The sequence below is a fragment of the Lepisosteus oculatus genome, chromosome 2 (assembly GCF_040954835.1).
Source record: "Lepisosteus oculatus isolate fLepOcu1 chromosome 2, fLepOcu1.hap2, whole genome shotgun sequence".
Classification (NCBI taxonomy): Eukaryota; Metazoa; Chordata; class Actinopteri; order Semionotiformes; family Lepisosteidae; genus Lepisosteus; species Lepisosteus oculatus.
In genome coordinates this window covers 62999389-63024889 of record NC_090697.1, presented here as the reverse complement: position 1 = coordinate 63024889, position 25501 = coordinate 62999389, and the positions used below count along the sequence as shown (strand labels likewise).

Sequence of the window (25501 nt, the reverse complement as noted above, 5' to 3'; positions counted from 1 at the left end):
CTGTTATACTGTTTTACAGCTCTTAGGTAATATGTTTCCCAAAGATATTTTAGACATTAATTTAATATCCAGTGTCACCTGATTTCCTGTCTCTCTGACCATCTTCCTTCCCATTCTCTCCATCACCCATACTTCTGCTTCTTTAATTCTCATTACCATTTCTCTGCACGCCTTGTCATTCCTCTGTCTACCCCCAAATCACTCAATTCTGACATTCCTTGTCTCTCTCTTCTTCTTTCCCCCTCTACCTTTTTCTTTTCAGAGCTGGCTCGCTTGCTGACAGCCCCGACAGCGTCTTGAAGCTGAAACTGTGTCCCCTTCTCTTCAGCCACTCCTCTTCCTCCTCTGACCACTCCTCCTTTGAGAAGGCCAGCCGGAGTGAATACCAGGACCAGCGGACGCAGCTGCTATCCAATGCAGCTCCACCCCCCCGCTACACACTGTTTGAGAGCCACATAGGGGGGTTGTCTTCCCCTACTGCTGCCCTGGAGTCGATCTCACGTGGTCCTGATGGGCGGTTCATTGTGCAGCCCTACGAGGAGACCAGTGCCACTTTTCAAGTCAAGAAGAGCCTGAGGAAGGACTTCCCACAATGCATTGGGGTCCCCGGACCTGGTGGCTCCCCAAAATCCAACTCACTTTGCTCAGAGATGGATGAGAAGAAGGAGCTGACTCTCACTGTGAACATCCCACGTTCCCGTAGCCCCAACAGCTCTCCTGGAAGAGTGAAATTGATGGCCAAAAACTTTTCTAAAAGTGGCTGTTTCTATACTGATGAGGAGGGGGAGGAGCTGTGTAGCGAGGTGGATGGGGAGATGCAGGGAGAACACAGTAGCTTTTATTCAGACAATTTGGAAAAACGGAGCAGAGATTCTTTAAAAAAGTACAGGATGTGTATTCGTACTGCCCAATCTCAGTCAAGAGAAGAAATCCTAAACTTGGAAACAGTAAAAAAAGATAAAAAGGCAGAGAAGGAAAGGTACAAGATTTCTAGCTATCTCCCCATAGACAGGGAAAGACAAGTGTCTCAAATGGAACATGAGAAAGGGATTGATAGTCTGAGCAAGTGTCTAAAACTAGCAAAAGAGAGGGAAGAGATTGAGAGAGAGCTAAAACAGTATACAGTGAGCCACCGGGTGCAGGAGAGAGAAGGAAGAAGTGATAGCAGGGCTGTGAATCAGAGCAGCTTGAGAGCAGGAGGGAGAGACACAGAGTGGGAGACAAAAGATGGGGAGACCGAGCCAGTATGGAAACCGCAGGAGGTCACATTTAGGCCAAAAAGCAAGCTGGCAATGGGGCAGTCCCACAAGGATTCTGGCTTCCGAAGAGGTTGCTATTTTGGTAATACAAGTAGCCCATTAGGTCAGATTTCCTCTCCATCCTCCTTTATCCACTGGGACATCAGTCCTGTCACTTCTGTCACCAGCCTGGTTCCAGCTCAGAGCCCAGCAGAGAATACCACCCCCACCCCCATGACTCCTATGAACAGGACAGCTGTCCGTGACTCTGGTGCCTCAGCAGGCTTTGAGTGCACGGGGTCTCCTGTCACTGAGTGCACCTCTCTCTCCCTCCTCTCCCCAACATCTGACACTTTCCCTCACATTTCCATGGATGTCAGAGAGGCTAAATCAAGGTACCCCGAGAGATTGGAAAGGGGAGACAAAGAGGCAGAGGTGAAGAGGTGTCAAAGTCAGTCTTTGCTTGAGGAGGACTGGAAGCATCAGCAACATGATGCTCTGGCTGAAGAGACAATTCTTGCAAAGGGTGCAAGGGAGAGCACAAGAGATTTAGAGGGGTTGACATTTACTTCAAGTCCCACCCTGATATCCAAGGCAGAGAGGGAAGAGCAGATTGAACAGTACAGCTGCATTCTTGGGATTGATTTGGAGACTGAAACGGAGAGGGAAACGTATCCAGATGCTTTCACACGCTCTCCTGAAGCTACGCTCCGCTGTCCTTCAGAAAAAGGGGAATCTGAAGAGGATGATGGAAAGCCTGAGAGTCTGTTCACTGGTTGCACCCTCCCATATGAGCATGGCAGGAAGAGGGATATGGCAAGAGAGAACACAAATGACAAAAGGGAGACTAAAGAGACTAGTGATGAGCCTCCTAATAATACTACTCTGTTATCTCCAGACTTTGAGAAGGAGGGGATTAGGGCACGTTCCAGAAAGAGTGATAAATACCTTTTCAGTGACAGTCCCAGTAATGCATCTGCTATACCTCTTATAGAAAATGACACCAACAGTGATCATTCTGATCTATCTGTTAGCAAAATGTCTGGTTTCCTGAAACCTACATTAAAGCCACCCTCTTCCCCAACTGCTTTGTGTAACTCACAAAAGTCTAGAGCATCCCCACTTCAGACAAGTGCAATTCTAGAGTATTTGAGCCTCCCAGGGTTCATTGAAATGAGTGTAGATGAACCCGGAGAGGTAACAGAAATCACAGATTTATTGGAGACTAGTGCTGATTGGAAGCATGGTGACTTCCTTAAGGCTGAACCCAATTTAGATCCAAAGGACTCTGAACCTCATGTACAAAAAAGCACAGAGACAGACACTAGTCAGAAATGTACAGGTATTTTGGAAGATACATTTGTTGATAACCATAGTTCTCATGGGAATGTGGATCCTTGTGAGACCCAGAAGACTGAATGTTTTTCCACTGAGCTGGAGACCAGGAAGTCCACTTCAAAGGCAGCAACTTCAGGTGAATATTGGACAGCTTCAGAGAGAAGTCTTGAGGACACTTTTGAACACTCTCCCAGGTCTGAATATGAAGTTAAACAGACTCATCATAAAAATGCAAGACCTCACTGTGATCAAAATGTTGAGTATTCACTGAATGAGAAGACGGATTTTGACTTAGAGGCTGGACGAATTCTAAGCCCGAATGCAACCCATGAGTCACTAACCAAAAAGGACTCAACTGCTACAAAGTCAAACATGCAAGCAAATGTTATAGCAGAACAACAGGAGCATGTTTTGGAACAACAAAGGCATGATTTCACCCAAAAAAGCCAGGGCAGTAGGACTAACAACATTGTTTCCCGATTCTGTCAAACCCCTACACCCTTTCTGAAAAAGTCCATGAGTAGTGGTCTAAATAGGACTGTACCTCAGGCTGAAAAATCCAGTACATTTCTGAAGAAGTCTGTCAGTTTAGGGTCACAAAAATGGGAAAGTTATGAGAGCCCATGCCCAAGAAATTATGTGTCCGAAAGGTGTCTGCGAGATGAATTACCAGCCCCAGATATCCGAATTAAGTCTTATAGTCTAGGCCGTGCTCCTGCTCCTTTTTCCTCAAGACGCGGAGTTTTCCTAAAAGGACCACCTGCATTCAGACCTCAAAACAAGGCCAGCTGGGAGACTCTTAGAACCACAGAGACCGCTTTACCTCACAGACCTAGGTATTTACCTCCAGGGATGGATTTGCAAAGGCATAAGCAATCTTCAGAACGACAATCTTCAGAACTACAAAGGCAGGCTGTAACTTTTCCTGAAATGTCCAGGTGGCCTAGTGACTACCAACATGTTCCAGGCCCTGTGCAACCAAAATCATCCCTTTCTGAATCATTCCGTGCAGCACAGGTAATTCCACCCGGACCTGGAATGGCGAGAGGAGATTTCCTACAGCCTCTGGACTCCAGACGAGGATCTGCAAGGGCCTTCTTACCGAGGGGTTATAGTTGGCCTTCACCTTACCATGTTTCCATTGAGCCAAAAGGAAAGACAGCCCGAGAACATGAGGGAGAGGGGGAAACAGACACGGAGATGAAGGATTTCCGGGATGTGAAGGAAGCCAGGGCTAGCTATGCTAGCCAGAGCAGTGGGAGAGGAAGTGTTGGCCCCTCCTCACTACTCCGTCAGTCTCTGTCCCTCACCCCCTCTCTCCCTGGTTCTCCTGAAACCACTGAAGAAAGTGAACGGCAGGGGGCTGAACTAGAAAGAACTATGCTAGAGCTTCAGGAAAAGAGACCTACAAAAAGGTGAGGGAGAGCTAACTTTTTGGCTTTAAGTCCATGGGTCCTGTTAAGAAAATATATCACAGGTCCACAATGTACATCTGTTGTGTTTCTTCAAGACTTTTGTTTCTGTGCCTTTTATTTGTTCTGTTTTAATTAATATTTGAAATGTAAAACTACAGCAGCCTAAGAATACAGCCCTCTAGTTTAAGAACAAATAACTGAAGTGCTATATATGTTATTCTTTGATTTAAATCAGATACAACACAATCTCATATCTATTAATCTATGTTAATCTGTGGTTAACATAGAATGAGACAGTGATCTGAAATGAATACCTATAGCTGGTGATCCTTTTACCTTAACCCTTGAAGCCCTTTGCTATTTGAGCTCCTTGACCTGTTTTATAAAAATGTGAGGAAAAAAGAAAGGTGAGTATCAAGCATTCCAGTGTATAGGCATTTAAATTAAAACATCTGATCAAAGGTATTGTATTATTTGTAGCAAGCTACTCAGACATAGTTCGCATGCCATTTTGTCTCATGATGATGAACAAATTTTAAAAAGTGGGTTTATTTTTACAATTCCGGCAGCTATATCCCTAGTAGCAGCTCCACAGTACCTGGGTGCAGTCCGAACTTTTCACATTTTGACCCAGGTTCGTTCTGTTTATCCATCACCAGGAGGAACACCTCAGTAGATGAGAGTTATGAGTGGGACACAGGCGATTTCTGCATAGAGTCTGAGATTTTGGAGGCCCTGAGGTTGTACAGCACAGTGGAGGGTGGATCGCGAGAGAGGGATAGGAGGAGAGAGCGACCCCGCTCAACCATTGCCCTGAGAGAACTGCAGAACAAGGGTGAGACCAGCTTTCTTTGTCAGACCGTATTTGATTGTCCACCCACAGATGATTTTAGTTTTTCGTCCTAAATATTGGTTATTCCTTTTCATTCTCTACTTGCATCTCCACAATCTCCAACCTTTTCACCCCTGTCTCTCTCTTCCAGGCCTTCTGTCCTCTGTGTCCCCCAGTGACTCCCAGTCTCGGATGCCATGTGGCTCTCTCAGTGAGGAGCGCTTCAATGCCTTGCGCAGAGAGTTCCAAGAGTTCCGTCAGGCACAAGAGGCTGCCCAGCATGACCCTGCCCCTCCTGACACAGACACTGCCCTTCTCTGAGTGCCCCTCACAAGGTCAGTGTGCCTGTCTGGTTGTTGGTCTCTCTTTGGACTGTCTAAATGTCTTAAACACAGGCAACCTGCACTCACCTAGCTTCTTACTGGCTGCTTAGCTGTCTGTGTGGCTGTTTTTCACGCTACAACCTCCTATAGTCTGACCTTGCAGATACTGTATGTCTCTTTATCAGTTTCAGACTAAACAATAGCTTTCATGGTTTCTTTTAACAGCTGTTCATTTTCTTGAAATGTACCTCCTATATATTAAAGTCTACCACTGTATAGTCCAATATGATATAAATATTTTAATTAATTAGAATGGCATAACAGTTATCAAGAGTACACATTTTGTGGATACAACAGTAAAACTCTGTCTGCTTTTGTTAAAGAGCCTGCAACATGGAGACCAGCCGATTCGTGACCCCTCTGCTAATTGGTCAAATGACTGCAGACTTGTATGTGGCTGGACATTATTCAACATCAGAGGTACCAAATGGACAGCTCTCACTATGTGGGGCAGAAGCAGGCTACATTTTGGACCAAATAGCAAGAAACATTTGAAGGCAGAGTTTTGGCTTTGCATTCTTGGGCTTCTTGCACTTCATATCTATTTTTTATCCATGTCCTAGCCAATTCCCTTGTCAAAGTTTGCCATGGGTGTTTACTGTGACCCTTCTTTATGGTTTATGCTGATTTAACTTCCCTGCCATATACTGTATTTTCCTACTATTTTACTGTGCTGTCCAAGATTTTAATCATTAATGTTTACCATAATAGACTGTGATAATCCCATGATTTTTCACAGTAAATATTAATTAAGGTGGGATCATAAAGATATTATTTTGTTTTTAGTCATAAACATATAATTAGTGTAACAAAACACCAGGATTGCAAATTTTAAACCACAGGAAAGAACAGCAAGCTTGGCATAGAGTAGTGTCCAAAGTAGAGAAACAAATCATATTAAAAGTAGAAGTTTATTTCTGTGATTTACCAAACCAAACAGCACAGACAGCTTCCACAAAAAATTAAGAGGCACAGTGTATATGCTATTAGAGCACTTGGGTATCCCTACATGACAGTAGAACTGCTATCCTGTGTGTTTCCTTTGGCATATTTTTACAGATTCATTGTTTTTTTTATGGATGGTTTGTCCCCAACTACTGCAGTTCATTGTTGAGAACTGAATGGCTGGTTCTATCCAGACTGACTGAACTGTAACCTACCTGACAAAGATCATTCTGTATCAGCATAGATGGACCAAGAAGACTTGCACTTAGATCGGGGATCCATACCTAATTTAATCTATCTGAAAGGCAGCAGTCTTCTACTTCTGCATTATGAAGAGTTTCTGCAATCGTGTTATACTGTACATAATATAAGTTTGCACTACTACCCACTCAAGGAAACATTGTCTGTTATTATAAAACAGTGTTCTTATTCACACACACACACCCTCTGCATGTGTGATTTTCAGAAGTAAGAGAATATAATACCACTAATGCTCCTTCAAAGCCCTGGAGAAGACATTTCAGAAAATTATCTTTGTGTTTGTACCCAGCTGGTACATAATCTGTAGTGCTTTTTGTCTTTAATTCAGCTTTTCTGTGGGTCTCAATGTGCTTCACAACATTGAGATGATGTGCAGCACTACTGATGAACACTAAGTGTCCTGTGTCCTGTTTGATTGACCATGTTTTCTTCCAGTTGTGCGTTAAAAAATAAATATAATCTGGGACCAGTTCTCAGATGCTGCAGTGTTCAATAAGGAGGTGAAACCAATAAATCTGGGTGAAATCAGGCACCCCTCTCATGGGATTTCACACCCAGTTGTGTCTTTCCTGATCTTTCTTGCTGCTCCCTGAACACTACACTAAGAAAAGAGATGCATCTGGAGCCAAAATATTTTGCCATTTGTCTTCCAGCACAACGTGAAGACTGATATACTGGCTACTGTGCTATACAGTATGTATCCGGTAGCTCTTTGTTTCAAATGTAGCTCTATAAATCAATTAATGTCTATACTACAGATGTATCTTGATCAATCGGTGGTGTAGAAGCACCTTAAACAACAGAAAAAACTAAGACTGAAATGGTCTTGATCTTTGCCATTGTATGTAGAAGAGCTTTAATGAGGTCAAAAGCCATATCGCTGTCTATGACCAGTAATCTGTTTTGGTTACTGGATATCATCTCCATTTCCTTGTGCTGTTATTTTTTCTAGATGGTATATAGACAAATTTGTTAACCTATTGTTATGTCATTGTTGATACTGTGGATGTTTTTGAAGACTGAAATTTACTCATAAATTTTATATATAACGTTTAAGAAAATTGAATAATCCAATGATCATTTTTATATTTTCTAAGCAAATTGGTGCATGCTCCTTTGTTTCTATAATCGTAATGGAGTGGTGTTTACTGAGATACAGATGAGCTATAGGAAAATTAAATTAATGAAATTCCTGAGTTAAAAAGCAAAGCTTAAAAGCAAAAATTCAAAAGTGCATGGATGGAAATTGGACTTTCTTCCCTTGGCAGTCTGAGCCATTCCAGTTTTGTTTCAGATGCAGGCTCTTGTGTTTATGCCAAAACCAGCTGCTAGATACTCCAGTTACTATCTAGTCTAGTGTAGATTTGCGTAAGCAGATATAACACTCACATATTGAAAATGCTGACTTTTATTTTGTCTGCGGGTGTTTGTTTTTTTTAAAGAAACTTGCTGGCAAAATTGGAATAGACCAAAAAGCCAAGAGAATCAAATTTCCTAATGTAAAAAAAAACTGAAAACATTCAAAAACCAAAACATGTAGTCAATGTATTAAAGCAGTTACCAAACGTAAATGAGAAAATGGATTCTGAAGCATCTATTGTCTTGAAGTTCAGTGCATAGGCAGCATTAAGAGAATATTTTTCTGTAAGTGGTATCCTTCTAAGACATTAGAGAGCCTTAATCTTTTAATCACCTTTTTACAACTTAGAATTTATGAGTGAAGTTCAGATTACTGTTACATAATATGGTATACTATTTTAAGAATTTAAAAATGTGATCCGTAAGGTTCAAGAAGTGTGGTTGAAAAATCCTATAGAACTTATATATGATCCCCTATATATTTTTAAAAGATATCATGGGTATGTTTTATGGACTGGTTCTTCTATAAAGAAAATAAGGTACTGATTTGAACCTCAATATAACTCTACAGATATATACATCTATATATCTTTAAAAGATTGTCTCAAAAGAAAGAAAAATCACTAATGCAGATGATTATGTTTGCTATATTTTTCTATGGTTAGTATGCTTCTGTTTTTGAAATACTACTGCAGTATATGTAAGAGAGAAACTTAATTTATTAAAAAATAAACTCTTCTCATGATGATGTTTCTATTGGGATTTTTCAGAAGATATTTAATAGTGAGAGAATCTGTAGCTGGTTCTGGTGCCTACCTCTGGTTACCTGTGAGCTCTGTTTGAAAGCACTTCTGACATCATGTCTAACAAGTTATTCTAGAAGGATAGGCAGAATTCCCTCAAGTTTGGGAAGGGAAGCCTGAAAAATTGTTTAATTTTAGTTTTCAGTTGTGGATAAAATTGGGAAACCTCACAGAAAAAAACTTTTGAGAGTCTAGATGGACCAAAATCCCTACATTTTCTGTTGAATATTCTGTAGGTCTCCTTCAGGAATCCTTTGTTTCTTTTTCTCTGACAAAGGAATCCTGCTGTATCTACATATGTTTGGCATCAAACGTCTCCAGGAGTGTTTTATATGTTATTGAGAACCAAAACCATTAAAATTCTTGGAAAGAAATGAAAGCCTGTTAGAGTATGCAGGACACAGGAGGCAGAGTACAGCTCAGTTTGTTCTCCAGATTCTTCCTGTGCTACAGTCTGTAGCATCTGCAGCACTGTCTCATGATAATTTGTGTTGTTTCTCTGCTTTTGCCTGACTTCTGCACACTAACTGGAAAACTGTGCACCTGACCTGCACAAGCTTCCAGATGAAACAATGTACACGTCTTATAAAAGTTTACTACGGTACAATTGCACTGAATTTTACTATTGTATCTTGTTTTTTACCCATGCTTATTTTATGCATGGCTTTCCATTGTATTGTGTTTTTTGTTCTTTCACCATATTTCACTAAACTTTAATGTACTCTATCATATTATACTGTACCACAGGAAACTTTTATAAGGACTCGCTAATGTTTGATTCTGTTCACAAAGCTTTATGGGATGTTATTGGTGTTGGTCAGGTTATCAGTGGTCTAAACAAAATTATTTTTTTAAAAGAAACTATCAGAAATCCTTGAAAGCATTCTTTAGATCTGAGACAGGGGCAACAGTTTCATGTCTGACCTACTTAAACCCTGATACGAAGCAAACCACATGGCTTTTCTATAAAATAAGAAGTCAGTAAAGCAAACTTTTTATTTAGTTTTGACAAAAACTGCATTGGTCTTTGACCTGAACCTGTCAGCTTAATACATGGTGTTCTCATTTATTTCAACTATGGCTGTCTCAAGGACTGCAATCAGGACATCAGTAAACTCTGAAAGAATTGCTTGCACTTTGGCCTGCTTTGTCAGTGACTGAGTGCCCTCGAGAAACTTCTGGAATGGCCCTCACTGCTTGCTAAAACAGAAGCAATGCAAAGTGTTGTGCTGATGTCTCTTGAGAGAATGGTTGAAGGTCTCTAGAAACATTTTTCATATTTAGAAAGCATTCAGATCTCTGACTGAGAACACAGTATCTTGCAAGTGTCTCATGGGATATAAAACCGCAGGTATTCATTTGTATAGAAGTATTGAAACTTTTTCCTTTGAGTTGCCCATTTCAGTTTTAAAAACCGTGTTCATTGCCTTTCGCTCCTTTGCACATGTCCTGTGGATTGATGGTTCTGTGTTGCACTGATGGCTGTGCTTCTTGATGTGGTGCAGCCTCAATGCTTTCAGTTTTAAAGTAACAATAGAAGAAGACAAAGGTTCTTTGTTCTACTTGTTTTGAGAGCCCAGATTCTGTGTGCTCCTCTCACTGGGTAAGCTGGCGGTGACCTTCGCAAAACCCAGGACTATTCCATTTGGTATATGTGAGGGGGATGAGTTCACCGTGTGAAGACTCCTCAATTTTACAGCAAATCCTGCTGCCTATAAAAAGAAAACATGAACCAGACAGTCATTGATGCAATACTAATCAAAAACAGTCAATTTGGGTCCCTACCTTTGGTGTATAACAACTACTAAATACAAGCTTTGTACACAATGCCAGCTTTTCTTGATGGAGGTGACCATATTTATTAGCTAAAGCTAAATCATTTTAGGCCTGCAGTTTTCTGGGACTTCCTTCCAGAGATGTACTAGAGACCTAGCTGTTGCTAAAAATCCCTAAATATTTTTTTGGTTGTCCAAATCTCCACTTTAACTGCTGCTTTGAAGTTAAATTTAACAGAAAAAAACAACAACAATGTATGATGAGATTAAATTACCGCAGTCAGCATTTACACCAGCAAAGTACACCATAAGACATCTTTGTGGTCTGGAATATCACCTCAATTATGAGACAAAGAGGATGCATTCTGGGATGTATTTGTTAGTATTTAGCGTAATGTTCCAGAACTCCTTTTCTTGTCCTTTCCTAGTGTAAATGCCCCTATTGACTCTGTATTTTAATGGGCTTTTGTCTTTTAATGGAATTCACAGAAACATGTATTTTTCACAAACAAGAAGCAGGAGACACTAAAGCCACTACCCAGTGGTTTCAAAGTTAGTCTTGGACTAGTTAATGTTAATTTAAGTTCACAGGTCTAGCAATGTTGCTTTTTAAACTCTGTGAAGCTAGAATGGGCTAACATGCCTATATGTACCCATTTGCATTTGAGTCCATTTGCACAATTCAAAACACACCAGTATGCAGTATGCTAGCTGGAAAGTTAAGTGCTCTAAGCTTTTTTTGTAGTTAATAAACAGTACCAGCAGTTAAAGGGAGAAAGTCCCATATGGGAACTGCCATAGCTGGCTCTCAGACATGCCCATCCCTGTTCCCCCTGTCTACAAGTGTGAACGGGACTGTGCTGTTTCAGTGTCATTCTGTTGTAGTTTATTCTGTGTTGGATGGATTACAGCCATTTCCTTCGCATGTTAAAATTTCTTCAAACTTTGTTTTTTTTTTACATTTTTGTTTATGTGGTTTTTAAAGACAGAAAAAAACAAGTTCTGGTTTTGTAAGGATAACTGGTAGATTGTCGGAATTAAAATTCGACCAGTTATGGTTCCATTATGAAAATAACCTACAGATGACCTATGGCTTTTTGTAGAAATTCCCCAGTTCTCTATAGCAACCTTTAGGTTATTTTCATAACTGTTTATCCAGGAATTTTAAAAATAAATTTTAATTTTAAAACTTTTCTGGTGTTTTAATATGTTTAATAATTCAGATTTTTTTGTGAAGTAATTTTTTCAAATTTTGTACAAAGTGGGGGAAATTGTTGATTTCTAAATGTTTGATCTTTGTTTTTTATATGTCTGTTTGTTGGAAATAAAATAAAGTGGATCAGCTGATTTTAGTAGTTTTATTTTAAAAGTCTGAATCTGTCTGCATAACAAATTGAAAAGTGAGTCTTGTGCTGCAGTTGATTGTGCTGCTATTGACTTGTTGATTGACTAATGCTGTGAAATAGCACCTAAGTGTTACCTAGCAACCACTTCTGCTTCATAATTTCTCAAATGTGCCACTCTTGCTGCTCTGGCATTTCAGAGACTCCTGCATAGCAACCACTGTAATTGGTATAAGTTATTAAACAGGGCTTTACCGGTTGCCAGAAAAGGTATATCACTGTGTTTTCTGGACAGAAAGTTTTCTGCTTGTCTTGACTTTTAACTCATTCACAGTAACCCTTGTACTATTCTGCTAATAATGGACTTTTTTAAAAGTTCATACATGTTGTTTATTGGGGGGAACAATACAACAGTAGCAAGCAATCTCTTTTTTTCTCTTGTGCTTTTATTAAGAAATTGTGAAAGTTCACACTGTTTGGACAGAATGTGCTTCTCAATCCTCAGATACAAGCAATTGAATTTTGAATAAGTAGTATTATCCACTGTTGTCACTACTATTACCATTTCTGTAACTGGATTCTACTACCTCAGTGTTTTGCATTAAAACGTATGGTAAAGCCATAGGTACTGTAACTATAATTAATAAAAAAAAATCAAACTAAGGCTTTAGTTCCCAAAATACAGGAACGTTTTTTTCAAAGAATGAAGTGGATGTGACTACAGTAAAAAGAAATGGAGGACGGCACTAGCTGGGCTCAGTGCAGACCCCAATAGAACAGACAAGTGTTCATTATCAACACTGATATCCATTCCCGCATCCTCTAGTCTGAAACACACCTGAAGGTTTTGAGAGGAATCATAAGATCTGACTACATCCAGGATGCAGTATACCATTTCGAATATATTATTCTGGCCTACTTTGTGAAATGGCGTGTCTCAATTAATCTGAAAGAACAAGGATCAAGTCATTTGGGAAATATTTTCTCAGACCCTTAAAGGTTTATGTAACTCTCAAAAATGCCCAGATCTTGAAAGCTTTTCAGCTACTGTATGTTTTGCCTTCAGATACCTCACTTCACAAATCACAAGGAATCTAACCACGTGAGAGTTTATGCACAGAAAATATTCACAATTAATTGCATTTTCACTGTTCGTATTCCAGTGATTTACCATGTCTTTGTACCCCTTTATGATTTCCAGTTATCTTTTTGAGTTGTGGTTCCTCTAATACAACTTTTATCATTATGTAGATATTCATATGAAAGGATTTTTTTGATGTAATAATAGGGTCTACAAACTGAACAACCTCTGCAAGAAATGGTAAAGCCTTTTCATACTTGGTATTGCACTGGCCAGTTAGAATTCTCTTCATTTGCTTTATTTAAAATCAACTTAAAACTGATTCCTGAGCACTGGGTCTGGTCTATTTTTCTGTCCCTTTATATACTTTAGGTGCAGCACACTTCTACCACCTAGTGGTTTTTATCTCTTACACAAAAGCTGTGTGTCGAGTCAGTAATGTATACTTTCTTCAACAGCTGGGATCTATAGGAACATAAGTAATAGAGTCATTAACATGGTAGCAACTGGCTGCTTCTTGTGACTTTTTCCTTTTTATTATATGTTTTCTTATTCAGTTTTAGAAGTTATTGTCAACAGGTTTTTCAAAATGTTTGTATTTAAAAAAAAACACTTGCTGCCCACAAACTAAAACATGACTCTAAAGGGTTCCCCATTAAGAAAATGATGACATATAAATTACCTTGCCTGGATTTTGAATGCCTATCACCCTGGAGAGAAAGGGTTTGCTTGTATAAGTTGACAGCTGTAGTCAGATCATTTAGTATCACATTAACATTGTGGATAACGCAGCTAAAACTGTGTAGATTACGTTAAGGAGGTGTGAAGCATTCAACCACAGCTGTAAATAATTCAGTGGTGATTTATATTATCCAGTTCCATTCAAATTGTGCTGTGCATGGCGAATGCATTTAAAAACACGAGAAATAATTACACCCACAAGAGAGTCTGCCTTCCTCTTCACGGTTTATTAACACTGCACATTAGGTCATTTCTAAAATCAGGGCACATCACAGTAATCTAAAAGAAAAGTAAATCATCTGACAGAAAAGGTTTTGACACCTGACTGATATGCAGCCGTGGAGGATGACCAACGCACTGAAAGACTGACGTAGAGATGGACTGGTGGCTTAAGGCGAATTGCTGTTATTGTGTGCAAAACAGAAGCCAAGAGTCAAAACATTCCCCTGCAGGCATGATTCTCTTTCCTTTACCCTCTATCTCACTTCTTTGTTCTTTCCATGCACACGTGTTACTTTGCGCACATGCGCAGCACGTGCTTGACCATGTTGCCAATGCCATCGAAGATGTAGTGGTAGTGGTAGTCGGTCTCCCACATGAAAGTCGGGGTGCTGATCACCTTGTTCTTCTCATCCACATAGGCCTCGTGAAGCACCCAGGGTTAAGGATCATGGTAGGCATTGGTACCTATTGCATTCCTACAAAGTGACCCTACTGATATGATTCTTCAGAATCAGCAGTGAAACGTGAACCAGAAGGCACAAGTGGAAACTACATGGAAGTACATTTAAAAATTAAAACGGGGGGTAATGGGTTGACAGGGTGGATAGCGGTGCTACAACAGCCCAGATGTGAAATTGAGAGCTTTTCTTGGTGAAAAAAGAGTGGAGTCAGAAGAAGTTCCGGCACAGCCCTGTCAGCATATGGCTGTTCACACATTAGCTGCACAAACTCAGCTTAATCTGTTTTCCAGAAAAGAGAAGTCTGTAGAAAAAATATGTAGTCCTTTCTACCAAATATTCTCCATAGGCTTGTCTACCTGAAATCACAGATTTCAGACATTTGAACTGTTCAGAATGTTTCTGCTCAATTAAAATTTCAACTAAAATCTAAATGTGGTGCATGAGTATTTTATGCATATAATTTTAATGTTTTGTGAGTGCCCTCCCTTAAAGCACTGTAAATATCCTCACTTATGTCATTTTCCTTTTTCCTTACATACTCTATCCCCTTCTGCTTGCATGCTTTATATTCTAAAGTGTACTTTCAAATGATTCACAACTGGGAAAATGAATTGCTCTTAAAAGAAACTCCTTCAGTTTCTTTACGGAGAGAGAACAGTGGCACTTCTACCTTCTCTGTAATTGGGATGGTGCTTGCTCTCCCTATTCCAACATGCTGCAAGGTTCATAGGGTCATTCAAAGAGAAACGCATATGAAAATCCTTGCAAAAGTATGCTTCCGAATACAGCTCAAGCTGCATGCCAGAGGCATTTAAATGGCATTCTGTCCCAGTGTCTCTATAGGGTTTTGTGTTTTAATCATCGAGTTTCTTTGTCCAGCTGCTCTGTGCCCCAAGCAGGTGAGACTGGGATTTGAAAGAACTGCGTGAAACTGAAAGGATATGTAAGGCTCACGGATGTTGTGACGGGCACCCATGTTCTTGACGGCCTGCACCATGCTGGTCTGAGGCCAGCGGCCCCAGCGGCTGCTCTCGTCTCTCTCGTGACCCATGGTGACCTCCAGGCTTGGCAGTACGCGGCAGGCAAGCAAAGGGGCCATGCATGACAGGCTGCAACACAGCACAGGGTCATAGAGACAAGCATAAAACAGTAGAGGGTCAGAGACCACTGTGCACTGCAATTCTAGATCATACAGCACCATACAGTATAGAGCAGAGTGTTTTCTATTAATAAAACATGACAGCCAGCAGCTATCACCCTGCAACTCACATCAGGCAACCCACTGAAGCTCAACAGGTGTGAGCCTGGCCAGTACCTTGATGGGAGACCTCCTGGGAAAGCTAACAAAGCAGTATACTGCTGTGTAATGTAATACAGTGTAATAAAACATCATGTAATGCTACAACATACTAGCGCAATAAGAGCGATACTACCATTATCATACTACTGTATTTTTTTACAATATGAGTACATACCCAATAGGCTTGCGAGATCGGTGGAACTCCTTGAGGACCCTCTCCACATCGTTGTTAATCTTGCAGTCCTTTCCGTCGTTGCTGAAGGTGGACCTGCAGCACACATAAGTAAGATGGAACTGATTTCACATCCTGTCCCCTAAATAAATTAAAATCATTGCATGAATCAACTGTTCCAATGAGGAAGATGACTCAGCTGAGATGTGATAAATATTACCCTTCTTCTTTTTAGATTTGTCTGCATGAATTTCGTTGGGACCTGTTTTACACTGCCGCTAACAATATTTTACTAATCTGTTTTAGTCTAAAAAATAAAGGGGTATAAATAAAATAATCGCAGAACTGATGATCTGGCCTTTGAAAAAATCACTTTTTTTCTGAAGCTCCAAGAAACAACTGTTATTTTCTGCATGGAGAGAAGACTTAGGGGAAACAGAAATACCCTGAGACAATCTTTCTATTTTTACCTCTCTGTCTTCTACTATCTTTTTCTCAGGCTTCTCCTCTTCCTTATTCCCCCTGTCTCTATGCCCACCCCTCATCTCTTTGTGCTCTGGAACACTCACAGATTCTTGGTAATCCCATAGCCTCCTGGGAAGATGATGGCATCAAAGCTGTTGACATCCAGCTTGGAGAGATCATGCATCTGCATCTTCCCATTCCCATGAGTAAAGCGAGCCGCTTCCATCATCATGTTCCTGTGAAGATACACACAAACACATTAAAACAAACACAATCGCAGCATGACCACTCACACTGCAACTGCATCTGCTAACTGGCTAGTAGGGATATGCAAAAAGGTGCAGACTACAGATCCAGCATACAGGAGTTTCCTCTTTGTATGGCCACTAGTGTTTGTCTTTGGTGCTTAGACCACAAAATCTTTACAGCACAAATGGCCTCTTCAGCCCCTTTAGGCTACAATTCAGGAGTACTGGCTGCTTTAAAAAGAATAGCCTGCTCCTTCTTGAAGTCAGTGTTTGTGGTAGAAACCACACACACATTCCAATATACTAGGTGAGGACTGATCACGAGAGCACTACACTAATATATCATTAATCCTTGATCCTGGTTCTCAGCAATAAAAAACTAAGCCTTGAATGTTTGAGACATTTTAGTGGATTGATAAAATGTTTACATTTTTTAACCTATACAGTATGTGGAGTGCCCATACGGTGTTCTGGATGTGCAGAACATGGTTAAAATATCCATCGTGAAGAAAAATACAGCCTTTACCACATAAGGTATAAAGCAATTGAGCACAAATTGCCACAGAAAAACATACATCTTTATCCTAATGAAAAAAAAATGTAGCAAGTGATTACTTGAAAATAGGAATAAAGAGATCAGAATTCTTTGACAAATATAGAACTGGAAATATGCTAAAAGCCAGTTTAATTTATTTTTTTTCCAGAGAGAAGTAATTTGATTAACAGATCTAATTAAAATATGTTAGACTGGACAGAAATATGTGTTAAAATCTGAAAAGGAAACTGCAGAGTACTGGCATATCTGTACCTGTTCTCTCCTGACATGGGCTGCATCCTCATGTGATCCATGACGTGCATCTGCTGCTGGTTGGGGGCGAACATTTGGAACCGAGCCCCATTCCGACTCAGATGGTACATCGTGCTACAAGGCCACAAGAGAAAGTTTAATAGATGCTAAGTACTTCATTGAATGAATTACTCCAGAATTGCTATTGCCGATGGTTAATAATATCCTGCATTCTGCCTCCCATCCTTTTCACATCTGGCCTTGGTTTTGTGTTACTTCTTTGTGTTTTTGCTGTTCTATAGGCAATCAGCCCAAAAATACAAAGGCAAGGTTGAGTTTGTTGCTTCTATGGCAACTGGAACTTCAGAAAAAATCATTTTGTGCGTGTTTCCTGCTCCACAGACATCTGACATCTCTGACTGTAGACAAATGTTTTCGGAAGTAAAACTGTGGGGCTCTTCCTTCCTTATTTTTTTTAAGCTATGGTGCAAATCTGGAGTAAGTACCTATCCTCACAGTCCTGATACAAATACAAATACAAATTTGATTTAATCTATTTATCTTCATGCCAATTGGATCACAAAAGGCTGTACTGCACAGAATTAGAACACATCAATTAAGCATAACAATGCTGATGAGAAAGGCACAAGCCACTTATTTCACACAAAACATTAATTCACTTGTGATTTAGAAACTTGAGGTCCACAATTTCAGCATTTCTAATACTGATCCCATTAAGCACAGCTACAGAATGCACTAGGTCTAGCCATCTGAAGAATATAGCAATTACAAAATATTGTTTCTGGTATAAACCTAAGATGAATATATTGAGCAGTTCAGGAAAGTGTTATGTGTGCAATTATCCGATCAATGAAAGCACTTGCTGTTGCCCCTTAGTTTCCTAACACCTTATTTGTATTCATATACTCACTATGCTGCCTCATGAACGTCTGTGCCATCCCACCATCCACAGCCAGAGAACACCTGTGAGGACAGGGAACTGGGTCAGAGAGACATTCTGCCACCTACACACAGGTGCAGAGGGACGACTACAACGCATTGCGATAGGGGAACTTTGGATATACATACTGTATGGATTCAGTATATAATGTGTTCCTGTGGTCTAAATTCTCATTGTATTCTTTATTTTTACTGATCCAATCAAGTTAAGGTCCTCTGGATGAAACTGGACTAAAATTTCACAGAAATATCGATTTAAATGTTGCGTGAATCCAAACCAAAGATCCAAAATTATCTCTGGTTTCAAGGACCGGACTGCATCAATATAGAATAAAAATTAATAAATTATTAACACAGTTGCAATAGCTATTATTTGCAACACATAAAAATATCATCGAGATAGTATAGGATAGGGATAGATCAAAATAAAGTAGACGGATTATTTTGCTGCATTCATGTATTCTGGTTTTAAGATAGGTGTAAAAACATAGTCACCTAAATTGCAAGAATGAAGAACAACATGTAATAAGTGTTTACTAATGGATTAGTTTATCTACAGTATACAAAATGTGTACGTTGCAGGCAGACACTTTCTAGCAACCCACAAAATAATCCGATGAGCGATGTATTTTGGAGGCGATTTAAACGCGATTTAAAAGGTAATGACAGGATTAGCGAACAGGGAGACGGGTCTCCCCGGGGGTCTGCGGAATAACCTATTCCTATCTTCCCGCAGTAAAGCGGCCACATTTAACACAATTAGAGCATGTCTTTACACAAAGTTATAAAATAGTAAAATCGCGTCAAGAGCTTTAATTGCACATAAAAAGAGGACTTTACAATCTTTTTATCAATTACCCAAGTAAATGCTAATCTTTAAATTAGTTTTTTAAAACTCAGTACTAGATATAATAATTTTATGTGCCGTAGTTTATCCTATTCTTATTTCCAGATTTAGATTCTACATAGAGGAGCGTAAAATTTGTGGGCCACAATTCGTTCAAAGTGAGAACTTTACCAAAAATTCCAAAGTGGGTACTGAATTTTCTGAACTTTTTAGACGCCAAAGAAAGACACAAACTCAAATTTCCAAATATTTTTAAAATAAATGTATTCTGATTTAAAAATCAAATTAATCTGGAGCTAGTTCTTATGGGAGCTGAATACCAATAGCCTTGTCTTAAATTGAAAGGGCAGTTATCTCACACGGCCATGCTACGTATCAGCGTCTTTAAATCTTCATGAGCCTACATTCTATCGAAGGATTCTTCAAACGCGTTTGAAACTCAATCGACGATCAGAGTAAAATCTTTTCTTTATGTACTGAAATATACTTTTTCCTTCTTATACCTGACAGTGCTTTGACTATCGATTGATCCCTACTCATCCAGGGGAAATAACAAAGCTTTTCATTTATTTCTAACAGAAACAAATGCCTTTTTTCCCCTTGGTTTGCACTGGTTGGTTTACTCTTTGGGGAGCGAAGTTGTATTCAATTAACTGCAACTCTGCAAACACAGATTCCGTCTATACATTTTGTGCTTCATTACATTTTCCCAAAAACTTAACAATTACTTTTATTTTAACATTTTATCGGTAGGAAACTTTTGTTGGTTTCACCAGGGAACTTTGGTATTATAACCAAGGGGACTATAAATAAATGTCTTGCGCTTCCACACATTCAGAACACTTTACCCCTCAATGCCCCTACAACTTACCACTGCGACGTTGGTGTTGCCCCAGTTACCCCAGTCTCCTTGGTGAGCCAGGCACGCCGGCTGGCGGGTGAGGACAGCCGCTACCTGTTTCGCCAGCAGAGCTCTTGATGCCAACATGGTGTTCTTCCTTCACAGCCTGTGTTTAAAGACCTGGAGAAAAAACGAATTCAGACCAAGGAGCCTAGTCGAACCGTCCGTCCGTCAGCGGGGCGTGGAGCTGCCATGGAAGACAGCTTATATTCACCTTGCATCGTCTGACGTAACTTCTAAGCTTATTTCCTGAGGAGATCATTTAAACTTCTTGCTCTGAATCAACCTTTTCCTTTTCCAGTCACTATTCTAATTATACCTCGACGACATGAATCTCATTAAGGTTGCTTGATAATCTTCTAGCTCCCCTTTACACCCGATTAAACCCGCTGTAACCCAGTGTTTTTTGTTTCCGGTTTCAGTACCTGTGGACTCAAAGACCCAGCAGTCTCTTTCACTCTAAGAACCACCTTTAGTTATCCCTAGACCCTCAGGCTGTAAATTTGAAGAGTCATTTGTCAAGGAAGGTGAACCTATTACTATACTATTTTAATATTATGATTTCATTTTCAAAAGCCTTAGAATGGTGTAAATCAAAGATCATTTCTGATCTCAGGGCATGTTTGTACCCAGACAGACAGGGACCTAAATATCTTTGGTTTAGAAAAACGAGATTAAGAGCTTTGATTCACACATGTAAGATCTTAAGGATCAAAAATAGTGTTAAGCCAAGGGACTATTTCACATTCAGCAGAGAAATAAGAATCAAAGTTAGAAACTAGTTTAGGATAGACAATAGGAAGTATTTAATTACACACAGAGTTGCAGGTGTTTGAAACAGGCTTCTTGGACAGGTGCTTGAGGTTCAAGCTCTGGGCACTTTTAGAGAAATGGCTGAATGAACTTTTAGTTACACTAAGTTGCCAAAGTATCGGATGAGGCAGGTAGGCCTCAAGACAGGATCAAAGCTGGATGTGACAGCATTCCATCATAGGACACACACACGTGCATTCACATACTTTTGTTAGACATCTCACGATTTTGAGATGCCAATTAGCTGAAAATGTCTGTGCACTGTGGGTGGAAACCAGAAACAGCTCCCTTGCCATTAGGAGAGCATAAAAATTCCACACACAAGCCATATCAAGCTAGTATCAAACCCATGATATAAAAGTGCAATATAAAAGTTATTTTATTCTTAATGTCAGTATAATTCCTAAACACTGATAAATGAATGATACTTTACATATGAAAAGAAAGAGAAATAGTCTGAAACAGCAGTTCCAAGGTAGCAAAAACAAAGAAAGTGGTTGTGAAAGTGGAATTTCACTTAAGAACATCACTGGCTGTGAGACAGCTACAAAAAGGAATATTTTTGAAGTGATACACTTATTTTCTTTAAAGTATCCTAAGATTCTCTCAAAAGTTATTAGTTCAGATGTCTTCAAACCTTGGTCAAGGGTCACCAGTAAAATTGTACAGCCCACAAATGTCAAGAAAATGCACCCAGTAATGAACTGATTAATATTTATTGAAGAGTAATTCTTGTTTCTGCTGCTTTGAGCCAATTTTAGTTTAAGTACACATGCCATTCATCCATTATTACAGTTTCTGCTTTGCAGCTCACAGGGTTGCTGTGAGCTGGGGGTCTCATCCAGCAGAAAATGGGTAGGATACACTCTGAACAAGATTCCAGTTCATTTCAAGATTCACACACAAGTATGTGAAAACATACATACAATTGGGAAAAATAACAGATGACAATTCACTTGGTATTTCTTAGGAGGGTAGGAGAAAACCAAAACACCTGGAGAAAACCCAAACAAACTCTACTTAGAAGGTGCACAAGGCACCTTCTAAGAATTGAACCTTTCCACCTTAACAGTGAATCACTGTTGTGTGCTGACACCATTGCCAAGCTGCTGTTAGTAATGCCACAATTTTGAAAAGTAACATGCTGCAATGACATATACATTTTACTTAAGATTCCCATTGTGCAACACTTAAATCCTTTTCAGTCTTTGGAAGCTGCAAATTCAACTCAAAATTGTAAAGATGAAACAGAAAGAATAAATCAAATCTAAGTGTGGCGCAGTGGTAGCCTTGCAGCCCTGGGGCCTTGAGTTGAATTGTGGACCTGGGTGCTAGCTGTGTGATTATGTTCTCCCCTTGTTTGTGTGGATTTCCTCAAAAAGTCCAAAGACATACTGGCCCTGGTGTAATTGTGTGTATATTTGTGTCTGTGTATGGCCTGTGATGGACTGGCATCCCATTTAGGATGTATCTTGCCTTGCCCATGTGACTCTGTATTGCTCAAAGCAGTTAGGAAATGGATCAGTCTATTCCTATTTGTAATTAGTTGTAAGCTGTAAGCTAAAGCTTGATGCTTTACAAATACAATTTCTTCCTTAATTTCCACCTATATGGAAGGGTGATATATAAGTGTAGCATCTCAATCATTTCAGGAAATAAGAATACTTTTTTCATAGTTGTAAAATACACACATCCAATTACATGTCAAGTAAATAAGATAAATAATAAGCTTAAATTAATAATAAACATAGAATGTACCATAGTTTTGGGGATATTGTAATAGTAAGTTGATTAATAGTGAAACATGTAGTAGTACATACTGTAGTAGTATGGTAAAAGGGCCAAGAAGGGAAAATCTTTGATGTGTACTTCTCTGCAGTGTCTGTGGCTGATTGAGTAAATGTGTCCTTCTAAGCCTATTACCTCATAATGCTCTTAGATGGAGTAAGAGCTTTGCAATTAGAGTCTCTGAGATTGTCTCCTCACAGCCTAGGGCAGAAACCTCTTCAAATACAGAGATTTTTAAAGGTATTTGATGCTAGACTCGTTTTATGAAAGTGCTAGTCCACCAAGAGCTCGATACCTTTGGTAGTGTAAAAGTCTACAGTAACCACAAGTAACAATTGTGTGTACATATGAACAGGCATCCAATACTGATAATCTACAGTAGACAAGATCAATACCCTTAGAACTAGTGATCTTGGTTGTGTCATTATTTCTAAGAGGCATTTTTTTTCTAGAAACAAGTCACCTGATTCAATGACTTGTAAAAACTGTATAGATATTATGGATAACAGCCATTTATGACATTTCATGTTTTAGAATATTATATGTACTATAATGGAGCTAATTTTTCATGTGGGGGAAAAACTAAAATAAAGATGAATTTGTCCAATTGCTTGCTGACCAAATGCCACAGGAATAAAGTACTGTTAGGGCCAGTGTAATCATGTATTGTCAATATTATAAACATTCTTCAATCAGAAGTGAATGAAGAATCATTCTTCATGCAAAAATCCTAGGTATTTCTTGGAGTTCACTTGCTTTTTTTAGAAATTAATTTTAGTATTCTTGGGTTTACTCTCTTAAATTCTGTATTTCACTTTTAAAACTATATTCTTGCTGTCTTCTAAAGAACCAAAATCTGCTTTGTTGATTTTTTTTCACTATGTGATTTATTACATGGTTACTGTTTTGGTAATTTGACTCTAATGGTTTTATCATATATTAACTGTGACTTAATTAAACCTGTGCAGTGCATAGAGTTTCTAAATGTTGAAGCAGCTATAAATAGTGTTTGGTTTTGTATATTGGTAATATTGAGTTTTCTGTTTCTTAAATTTGTCATTTTTTACAGGGATGGGTAACCCGCCCATATCTAAACCCTCCTATTTTTTCCAGGATGAAGCAGAACCCAAGCCGAGTCATGAGCTGGATGTCACCTGGTTAAAGAGGGCATGAAAGATCTCTCATCACTTAGACCTGGAGCACTAGTGGAATCATTAGTTACCATTAGAAGCATGAAAGGAAAAACTGTTTGCCAATTGCATCAAGAAGAACTAAATACAATAATATTGTATGTTAAGTAAATAGACACATTCTTACTCATCATCTCCAAAACAAATCTTTTCCCCTGTGCTGTGGATTCACTTCAACTGAGAGGCAGACAGAAAAAGGTTTCTGTTATGTTACAAATATACTTTATTTTTATTCATACCAAGGACTGAGTTTAGAAAAAAGGCCAAACTAGTAAGCAGATGAATAACGGGCAATAATTAGTGATTAAAAGCCTCATTGGACGAAACACCAGAAGACACAGGGTGGCACTCCAATCAGATTTATCTCTCTGTGTCTTCTGGCTTTTCTCTTGACTGTTTCTAGAGCAGCAGTGCCTTTTTTACAAAATGGTGGCCACATTTCTACACAATATTCAGAATAAAATATGACTGGGGTATTATGCTTAGGAATGCATAATTGTGTATTTAAGAAGCTTTGTACTTTTTAAGGCAAAGTAACAGACTTCCCCTTGAGATCTCTGTCCAAGATACAGAGGGACAAATACAGAAGGTGAGCTTCCTTTTCTGGGATTTCTATCCTCTTGTTAATTATATCTGCTTTGCAAATAATTCTATATTCCAGCTTCTAAAAAAAAAACTTAGTTCTTCATGTTCAAATACACATTACCCACGTACCAGTGCAAAGTTATCCTCGGCACATCTTAGACTCAGAAAGCAGATTGCTGAGCTTCTACTGCCATAAAAGAATGAGTGGGAGTAATAGGTGCTTAACCTCAACCCTGCCGTCCCTGTGCTCAGAGGGACTAAGCTGCTCACAGAGATCGATCTTGGCTGTGTTACCTACATGGATATCAACTGCCTCAACCTTTAGATGAAACCTCCATTAATGGAATGAGGGCGTGAAGGATGAGCATTATCCTTTTAAAGGAAGATCTGAATCATATAGTTCTCAATTGCTGAGGGGAGAGGAGATAAGTATAAGAAGAGCTGAAGCCTGCTGTTTTAGTCCATTAAGTTGGATATCAATGATTTTATGTTAGAATTTGGAAGCTGGGGATGGTTTTGGATTGTCTGTTTTACTCCAAAGTAGAACTGAGCTTATAATGAATAGGGACTTCTTAAGGATCAGTGTACGATTTAATTCAGGCAGACTTCATAGCCAGTTCATCCTCTACAAAACTCTCTAAATTGGATAATTCATCCATGGCTTCTGGAATCTCATTAAAACATAAGAAAGGAAACAAACAATAGTAGGCAATTTGACTTTTCTAACTACTTAGAAATTGTTTAGTGTGTTCCTAATCCTCATAAGAAACTCATCTTTCTTGATGATCTTAAATGCTCAGCTTCAAAATGTTGGCTGAGTAATTTTGGTATTGCAGCCTGTTTCAGTCCTAAACGGATCTACTCTTAATTTCCTCTCATGAGCTGGTGTTCATTTTACATACTTCAACTTGAGGTAATCCCTTAAATTGATTTTGTCAAGGCCTTCAAGGATTGTGAATCCTTGAATTAAATCCTGTAAAATTCCCCTTTATTCAGAAAGACATTCAGTTCCTTTAACCTTGTCTGTATAAGACTTTAATTGAGACAAATGAACATTCTGGTTACTCTTCCGAACTTCTTGAACTCTTCCCAAGATATCAGTGGCACCTGTGTGTTGTGAGTGGTGTAATTGAACACAATGTTTCAGAGGTCGTATAAGAGTGCTGTACAGTATCCACATTCATTTGCTCATTTTAAATTTGTCATTTGTAATATTCCTCATTATCTTCATCACCATTTGTATGTTTT

At 39.2% G+C, this 25501-nt stretch overlaps 2 protein-coding genes across 4 annotated transcripts in view; one reads left to right on the top strand and one right to left on the bottom strand.

The window, feature by feature from the left end:
* The window catches only part of igsf9b (immunoglobulin superfamily, member 9b), a 72883-nt gene extending 49147 nt beyond the window's left edge, over positions 1 to 23736 (top strand). For 2 of the 3 annotated variants that reach the window (XM_015345475.2, XM_015345470.2), the window contains exons 19-22: positions 263 to 3991; positions 4651 to 4826; positions 4975 to 5158; positions 5530 to 11694. In XM_015345475.2, the coding sequence (XP_015200961.2) occupies positions 263 to 3991; positions 4651 to 4826; positions 4975 to 5144 (4075 nt within the window). In that variant the 3' untranslated portion in view covers positions 5145 to 5158; positions 5530 to 11694. Of the gene's footprint in view, positions 1 to 262; positions 3992 to 4650; positions 4827 to 4974; positions 5159 to 5529; positions 11695 to 23591 lie in introns of those variants that run through there. The other variant, XR_001478254.2, reaches the window with a different exon arrangement.
* On the bottom strand, positions 13721 to 20067 carry gatd3l (glutamine amidotransferase class 1 domain containing 3, like). The gene is made up of 7 exons (XM_069180353.1): positions 19848 to 20067; positions 18101 to 18153; positions 17191 to 17304; positions 16239 to 16370; positions 15673 to 15765; positions 15143 to 15306; positions 13721 to 14162 (listed from the first exon to the last, which is right to left on the bottom strand). Exons 1-7 carry the CDS (start codon positions 19962 to 19964, stop codon positions 14026 to 14028), a joined length of 810 nt encoding a protein of 269 aa, XP_069036454.1. The 5' UTR covers positions 19965 to 20067; the 3' UTR covers positions 13721 to 14025.
* Positions 23737 to 25501: the final 1765 nt, after the last annotated feature.